Here is an 8623-nt window from a genome sequence, read left to right as displayed (position 1 = left end):
CCACGCGGCCGGGCGCTGCCACGGTGACTTTATTTCGCCCGGAGTCGCTCGCTGCGCGCTGTGTCCGAGGCTTCGGCGCCTCTCCGCGCTGCGCTCATCGCGGGGCCGATCCCGGGCACGGGGAACCGAGAGGCGCGGCGTCACCGCACGGCGCTGCTCCGGAGCGCTGGTTTGAGAGCTTTTTGCTCCCGTCCTCTGGAAGGAGGGATTACGAGTGAGCGCTGTGTGCGCAGGGGAAAGCGGTGCGGTTGGAATCGAAGCGGGGACCGCGCTGAGGATTGTGCTGATGGGCCTCTGGTGCTCTTGGTGCCCGTCACGGGTTCGTAAATCAATACGTTATTTTGGAATATTTCCGTCCAGGGCTGATGTAAGATATTGGGACATTGAGCAGCAGCCTTTGTGGAAAAAATGTCCTACTGTGTCAAAGAGAGAGCTCCCCCAGGTACGTCTGTGCGGTTCTGCGTCTGCTCCCGGAGCTCGGCAGGGTGAGGTTCTGAGCTGCTCCGCTCAGCCTTAGAAAATGTGGCTTTCTTTGGGAAAAGGTTACATTGTGAACACAGGGTGAGCGTCTGATTACTGCAGTGGAGAAGGAATATGCTGTGAGAGGAGGTATCTGTTTAGTTTGCAGCATTCTGGTTTGGGATTGGAGATCTTGGGAAGCCAGCAACCATGCTGAACTTCTTCAGGGAGCAGCAGTTTGTCAGTGAGTGTTCTAGCAGGACCAGGGCACGCAAATTCTTTGATTTGCAGGATTAGAAGTACCTTAAAGATAAAAAAGAAGGAAAAAAAATTAATGGCTGGTATATGAAGTCGTTTCTGTTGAGTTGCTTGTATTGATCTTCTAAAATTTTTTTTGGCTCTTGCTGCCTTTTGAATCTGTTTTGCAGTGACTGCAGAGAGCTCATGCGGGTGTGCTGGCTGGGATGGGGGGCTGCCCCTTCTCTTCTGATGGTAAATCTTCAGTCGTGTGTGCAGCTTCCCCAAGGCTTGGTGGGGAAGGCTGCACCCACTGCAGATAGCAGAGTTTGAGTGTAACTGTTTTCCCTCAGAACCGCCAAGTTTTAGTGGGTTGGCACAGAGCAATGGAGGGCAATGTGGCAGGCAGAAAGGGAGTTGGTACAAAAGGATGGGAGCATTTCAACACAATGAATGAACTTCTTAAAAATATATATTAAAAAAAAAAAAGAACCATCCAGAGTCTGGCGTGGCTGGAGTGGCAGTGCTTAAATACTTGGATTGAGTTTTACAAAGCAGAAGATAACTTCTTTTGGCAGGGTCTCCTTGGGCAGGGGTGTTTGTGGAAACTTGGCAGTTTTATGGTTAAAATAAACTCTCCCTGTATAAGACTTGTGTGTCAATTTGTATGGGAGGTAGCAGTGGCTCATGGCTTCCTGAAAGCAAACTCCTGCAGAATGATTGGATCTGTTCCTGTTAGTTGGGTCTCAATTTTCACACTTCCACAGTTCTTTGTTAGAGCTGGGCGTGAAGATGGAGAAAAGTTCAGTCCTTCTCTGGGAGCTGAAGGCTGTCCTAGTCAGAGGTTGGCTTTTATCTCTGTAGTCTTTGTGAAAATTCCTCAATGGATTTCCCCCTTTAATCCTGTTACTTCTTCAACATTTGTAGCTCCATCCCACTCTGTCTGCTGCAGCTCCTCTCTGTGGCTGACTCAGAGATGGAATGCGTTCCTTGTGTTCCCAGACTGGGAAATTACTAAATTAATTCACTTGATCTAACAGCATGGTTACAGGAGCAGGGCACAAGGCTCCAAGTTGGCTCTCTGTTCTGGCATACAGATTGACTCTGTGATATTGGAAGGAGATAACTTGCTGCTTCTCTCTATCTTTGAGCTGTTACACTACTGCTTTTCTTGCACCAAATCCCGAGCAGCAATTTGAAGTTTAGTTGGGGAATCAAACAAAAACCAACCACCAAACAACAGAACCTGCCCCCAAGCCCTCAAAACAGAGGAAAAAACAGCCCAGGGCAACCAGCACAGAGCACTACTTGATATCCAGACTGAGGAAGCTGGAGAATTTAAGGAGGAAAGTAAAATGTTGGAGTCTGTGTTCCTATGTCTCATTTCTGATAGCGTACTTATTATCTTGTCTTGCTTTGGCAGCGGGCAGCATGGATTTACAACCAGATCGTTGGTCTGCAGCTGTACCATCTGTTAATCAGTGAAACTTTCCTTACACCTACAGATCTGTGGATCATTTTTAGGCTGATTCTTTCAGCTTTTTCCTTTCCCAGTAAGAATGAGGTGGCTTAAAGTTTCTTTGAAATACAGAAACAGCTGAGTTGCGTACAGTTATCTCAGTTTTAAAAATATCTGAAGCCTTAAGAAGAAAGGTGTTTTTTTTTTTTCCCTAGAACTTCTGTTTTTTCTTTTTTAGTTTTCAGGGGATTTCAGATTGTGTAAGCATAATAAAAAATAAAAGGGAAGGGAGTTAATGCTGTAGAGGCACAGCGTGTTCTTGGAGGGGCTGGAATGGGCACTGGAAGAGAATTCTCAAACTGGGGAGGAATGTGTTGAGCACAGCTGTGGGAAAGGCATTTCCACAGCTCCCGAGGCTTCTCATGAGAAGGCAGAAGGGAAGTGCTGATGCCTGATTGCTGTTGAAGTGTGCCTTGCCTGGGAGCTCGTGGTGGAGCCTGCATTTTTGCCAGGTGGAAATGTGAGGTGTCAGCACGCAGAAATACACACTGCTGGGGCTCTGTTTCCGAGAGCTGCTGCCTTCTGCCCCCGAGGCCGTGGCTGTGATAGCAGCAGGGAAGCAGTTACTTTTCCTGAAGGCATTCCTCTCTTTAACATTCCTTTCTCCTTACAGTCAGACCGCTACACATGCAACCAGTGATTCCATGGCACCTTCTACTTAAGCATGTCTCATACACTGAGAGGATTAGCACCTGAGTGTGATAAAGAGCAGCGTGTGGCAGTCAGCTGCAATCCAGACAGAAGCTCCAGCTTTGGCTGCCTGCAGTCCAGCAGGGAGGGGAGATGGGCACAGCTGTGCAGGGCGGGTTGTAGGGTGGCGTGGAGGCTGCTGGTGTGGGATGGAGTGATGAGTTCTGGGTGCTGACTGGAGCCTGAAATGCACGGCATGGAGGGGCACAGCTTTCCATTTTGTTCCCTGTGCCCTTTCAGCCCAAGGGCTACCTGACCTACAGGGCAGCAGTTATTGCAGCTCTTTTCTTTCAGAAGCAAACAAAAACTAGGCTGTGTTTTAAACGCTTCTTTAAACTTCTTGTCTCTTTGCTCTCTGACTGTTTGTATATGCATACATATGTGCATTCCTTCTAACTTTGATATCAAATTGTTTTCAGTTACCCCAGGCTGCTTCCCTGTGTCTTATCGACAACAGATTGAAAAGCTCTGCTGTGGCTGAGAGATAGCTTGCACAAAGAGCTCATTTCATTTTATCTGCTTTCCTGTGTTCCAGGGTACCATTCCCTACCTCATTTCTGTATTCATTTACAGCTCTACGTATATAAACTTTGCTAGATGATGATGTGAGATGAAAGGGAATGTTTCAAAATTAGCTGTTCTCCAGCAGAGCGCGTGATGGGAAGCATTAAGTGTTTTGTTACAGTGCGTGTAAATCCTTTTATTGCTTGAACACAGGAGCTCATACCAATGAGTTCCCACTATTATCCACCATTCCTGGCCTGTATTATCCACCGTTTCTGGCCAGGGCTCTGCAGGCTGTTTGTGAATTGACTCTTCAGTAAGCAGGGCGAAGGACGGGCTGCTGAATGCTTGCAGTGTGTTGTTCTGCAGGGTTCATGTTAACGCTGGAGTGGTGTTTTCTGGAACAAGTTAACAGCTCCAAAGTAACCGTCGTGTTCTCAGACCAGTGTTTGAGGGTGCACGTTCGTGTTGGCTAGCTGTCCTGTTAATATGAAAGACACGTCATTAATTAAGTGTAATTACTCTGTACAGTTATCTGATTTGTATGATTTAGACGAGGTGGGATGTAAAGAAGCTACGGAGCATTTTGGGGAGAGCCGGATGTGCTGATAAAGAGAAGGTATTTCCTGTAGATGAGTTTTAGAATACAAATTTAGGGAATAACTTAGCAAAGTATTTCAAGTGAAGGAACATCATGTCTTGATCCTTGTGTGGGGTTCACTGTGGTAAACATGGGGGTCCTTCTCGGCATCAGGTGGTGCACAGTTTGAGTCCTGCAGCAGATCCAGGGACTTAAAGGATAGCCATGAAGCCTTCAGTATTTCCTCTGTAAATCCTTTCTTGTGGTCCAGATCTGTTCCCACCAGGCCTGCAGTAGCTCATCGGCTGGTGCTGAGCCCCTGATCGGGGAGCAGCGGGTGCCATGGAATCGCAGCTGGCAATGAAAGGCAGGCAGAGAGGCTCAATAGGCAGCAGGAGGGTCGCGTTGGTGCAGATCCCTGCTGCTCTCAGAAGCAGGTGGGTTGTGTTTGGAACAGCTCCTTTTTGAGAGGCTGGTTTGCTGTGACTTCCTCTGAAATGTGAGCCAGTGGTTGAGCAACACAGGACCGTGGAATTCTGTTCAAGCATGTGTGCCTGCATGGCAGAAATAGCCAAAGCTCCTGCGTCACGTTGCGTCTCAGTCATGCGAGTGAGCAATTCAAACCACGAATTACCAGGGCGAGCAGCCGGAGAACCGCTGCTCCAGGAGCGAGGTGCTTTTCATAGTGCTCTGTGTGTTTTTGATGCTTCCTCTTGACAGCATGGCTGCTGATACCTTGCAGCACCATCAGATGTTAGGTGGGAGGGTTTTATTACACTAGGAAATAATTTGCTTTACTCTCTGTGTCCAGAGTTGTTTTTTTTTTCTTCCTTCCTTTCCTTCTCAGTTCAGCTTCTATTTGAAACGTAGTATAGATATATTAACTCTTTATCCAGCAGAGTCCCATATCAGCTTGAATCAGCTTGTATTTTTACAACAGATTTCTGGCAATTAACTGGAACTTTTAGAAGCTCTTTGTAGGTGGAGTTAACAGGTGATTATTCAATTAAAGCACAGGTGTTAAGACTTGCTTCTCTGAGTCACCTTAGCAGGAATCTGAAGCCTGACAAGACGTGTGGGGTAAGGTCATTTTTCCTGGGTTTGGGTTGGACTCCTTGAGCCCTTCTACAGAACAAAGGCTGAAGCTGCAGATCTGAGGAGTTGAAGGTTGCCTGCTTTCTCCATTTTCCAGAGCCTTGAGCACGTGGAGGAGCAGGTGGGAAACCTTTAGGAGAAGATCAGTGCTTTCAAGTTGAGCTTATGAATCTTTGTCTTCTTGAAGGAGCCTCTAAGGCAGATACAAACCTTTTCAACTACTATCAAAGCTTGAGGGAAGATTCTTGCTTCTGTAGTTACTGTCGTCTTGAGTTGCCAACATTTTAGATGTGTTTAAAAAGGGCTGCAACTTCTACACGTTTGCAGTGAGGGAATGGTTAATACTCCACAGCTTTAAGCAGTTTTGAATCCATTAATGAGACTTGCTTTGTAAAAGAGCTTGCTTACCATATCTCTTAGACAGACATTTGGAGAGGAAGCAGCTCATCTGTTCCATACAGGAGAGCAGAACCCAGGTGTGGGTTGAATAGATTCCAGGATTATATCCACGTCTTCTGTCTTCTCCTATGTGTAAAATGGGTAAAAAATAAATAAATAATTGCTTTGTAGGAGAATGTGAGCTTGTGTTACAGTCATGGAACATACAGTTATGAAGTCAAATTCAGAGGATGGACCTCAGTTTGGCCATTCAGAAATAAGAGATTACTCTGAATCCTCCTCCTTTTCCCTTTTTTGGTGCACTCTCTTCATGGCCGTATTGTTACAGCCACCTTTTTTCCCTTTTGCATTTTGCTGTGAATTAGTTAGGATCTCTCTGACTGAAGCTGCTCAGCTATGGCTGAATTCAGTGTGTGGGGAAAACAAAACAAACCCAAACTCAACAAAATAAAAACCAAACAGGATGGGTTTATCTACAAGCAATAGAGTCCGGGCGTTTGTAAGATTTTGCCTGAGCTTGCTGAGATAGAGGAACTCTAGGGTTGATAAACATTGCTAGGATCTGTTTCCTGCTGCTATTGAACTTAAACATACTGACATAGTAAATTACTGCAAATCATGCACGCTCCAGCACGCTGTCATACAATTTAATATAGCAATGTCAAACAAAGTGTCTCTTTCCTTTGTAATGGCATGTGAAATGAATGTAATAACTTTCTGCAGAGCAGTAAAACACATTTTCTTTGCTTCCACGATTTGTTCTAGGCAGGATCCAAAAGTGCTGAGCCAGGGCTTCATTCATTTTGGCAGATCCTGCTGTGGTGGGAGCTGGACAGACAGGAAACACAGGCCTCCGAGCTGAATCACGGCATGAATTTGGCCTGTGATTCTTCTGCTCAGTAGAGATGGCTTCCTGACTCGATATAATTGGTGGTGCTTCTGGGTGTAGTGCAGAGGGAGGTACTGATGTCTTGAACGTGTGGGAAGTAGCATAGCCTCCTGGGGGAGGAGTGGCTCCAGTGCTCTTCTGGTGGTGTTGCACCACTGTGGGAACTCTGAGAGGGAACGGAATATTTGAAGTCTCCCTTTGCTATATCATCTCAAGATCTGTCGGACTGCTCGTTTTATCCCTTTTTGTCTTTCAGATTTTGCAAAGCCTCCAGTAAATGAAACGCGGGAACCGGAACAATTCCTAATGCAGGCACCCCCAGGAAATCCACTGCTGCTTCCCCACACCCTGCAAGAGCTATTGAGCAAGGATAGCGTGCAGGTGGAGCTCATACCTGAGAAGAAAGGCCTTTTTCTGAAACATGTGGAATATGAAGTTTCCAGCAAGGTAACGTGAGCAAGCATTGGTTTCAGTGAGACCGTGTCCTCTGAGGAATCTCTGTGCACTTGCTTTTGGCAAAGTTCTGTCTGCGCTGCTCCGTGGGATGATGCTGGCTTGAGTAGGTCGGGTGTATTGGGTGAGTTTAAATGCACTGGCTTATGCTTTCTTGACAAGTGCTTCTGCAGTGTGGCACGTCGTCTTAGCTGAGGTCTGATGCATCGTCAGCTAGTTTTGCAAAGTCACTGGGTAATATTCAGGTTACTGGCTAACCAGACACACCTGCAACGTGAGCTCTGTACAAAAGCAGATGTGTAACACTGAAAAATCAATGATTCCATTATCCTGTGTTTCAGACTGTTTAGAACTTGTGAAGAAATAATATTGGCAGTGCTAAACTGAAATCCTTAAACAGAAAAATTACAGAAACAAAAAAATCCTTCTGCAGAGTTGGGGCCATTTCCAGTTTACTTGTTCTGATCCTGACCAGTAGGTTCTGATCGTGGGGTTGGCAAAGACTCGAGTTGATGTATCTCTTCCTTTTTATGGATTGGGCAGTGAAATAGCTCTCCAGTAGATTGGGTAGCTTTTAGCAGCAAAGTAATCTATTTGAAGTAGGCTGTGAGCAATTTGCGTGTCCTAGGCCAACAAAAAAAACCAGTTACTGAGCAGCAATCGAACTGTTGTACATATTTGGCATCACTTATTTGTGGTGATGGCTTTAGATTAATGTCTGGAAGATCATCAAAGATTGTTGTATGGGAGAAAGGGCAAACAGTGAATGTTTCTGTGGGCTCTTGAGGATCTTGAGGACGCAGTGTTTTTTGCCCATGACTGCAAGATACTGGTCTGAGTGACTCTGCTGGTTCTCTCCAGGTTTTGAATTTAGGAATCCATTACTAACTCATCTCAGTTGCTCTCATGCCTCTCAGTTCTAGCTGTAGATGCTTCTGCAGGAAGTAGAATAACTTGCCCTTGATCTTCATCGAGGAACTGCAATGCAAATCAGCATCAGACTTCAAATCAGACAGAGAGAGGCCCTAGGGGCTGTTCCTGTTGTGTTCCAGTTATCTGCCTCCTTACTTTACTTCTGAAAATGCATAGTGCCATTGTAAGTGGTGGGTGATGTGCAGAGCAAAAGTGGTGAGAAAATATAGAGTTGTGTGTAGTCTTTCTTATAACTGTTCCAGTGCAGTATTTTCTACCACCTTCCTACCACAAGCCCCTAGAAATGAGGAATATTTCATTTCTGTGCTCTCTGGATGTGATTTTTCCTTTCCTTTCTGCAGCTTAATGTTAGGAGGTCGTGGAAGTGCTGCTGATTGTCCAGCCTGGATTGATGGATTGATTTAAAGTTATTTCTCTCTTCCTGTATTGCAGAGATTCAAATGCTCGGTCTATAGGCGGTATAATGATTTTGTGGTGTTCCATGAGATGCTGCTGCAGAAGTTCCCATATCGAATGGTGCCAGCACTTCCACCAAAGAGGATGCTCGGAGGTAACCTTGGGTCTTTGTTTTGTTGTGTGAGTGATCAAGATGATATCACTGAAAATAAATAATTGAAAGAGCTCAGTTCAGGACTGGCAGCCTGGTGATGTTAAGTGAACAGCTTCAGCAGGAAGTGTTCCCTCACACAGAAGCCTTGTGGCAACATTAACCACGCTTTGAGCTTACCTACAAAAAGGTGCCCTCCTTCCTTCTTGCGGATTAACCAAGTGCCTTGAAGTGACCATTTTCCTCTTTATTTTTTTTTCCTGTTATAAGGAGGAGTTTGTCAATCTGTTCAAGGTAACTAGAAGTTAAAAAAAAAAA

The 8623-nt window shown here is 45.6% G+C and overlaps 2 protein-coding genes across 2 annotated transcripts in view; one reads left to right on the top strand and one right to left on the bottom strand.

Annotated features, from left to right (window-relative positions):
• LOC100549281 (7,8-dihydro-8-oxoguanine triphosphatase-like) overlaps window positions 1-98 on the bottom strand; it is an 885-nt gene extending 787 nt beyond the window's left edge. The window contains exon 1 of the mRNA XM_031555792.1: window positions 53-98. Within this exon, the coding sequence (XP_031411652.1) occupies window positions 53-98 (46 nt within the window). The remainder of the gene's footprint in view (window positions 1-52) is intronic.
• LOC116217248 (sorting nexin-8-like) lies at window positions 44-8385 on the top strand. The gene is made up of 3 exons (XM_031555876.1): window positions 44-442; window positions 6629-6819; window positions 8191-8385. The coding sequence occupies exons 1-3, from the start codon at window positions 409-411 to the stop codon at window positions 8368-8370; spliced, it is 405 nt and encodes a 134-aa protein (XP_031411736.1). The 5' UTR covers window positions 44-408; the 3' UTR covers window positions 8371-8385.
• The last annotated feature ends 238 nt before the right edge of the window (window positions 8386-8623 follow it).

Source organism: Meleagris gallopavo, chromosome 16 (genome assembly GCF_000146605.3).
Source record: "Meleagris gallopavo isolate NT-WF06-2002-E0010 breed Aviagen turkey brand Nicholas breeding stock chromosome 16, Turkey_5.1, whole genome shotgun sequence".
Classification (NCBI taxonomy): Eukaryota; Metazoa; Chordata; class Aves; order Galliformes; family Phasianidae; genus Meleagris; species Meleagris gallopavo.
The sequence above is the reverse complement of the archived record's forward strand: the minus strand, read 5'-3'. Positions and strand labels throughout refer to the sequence as shown.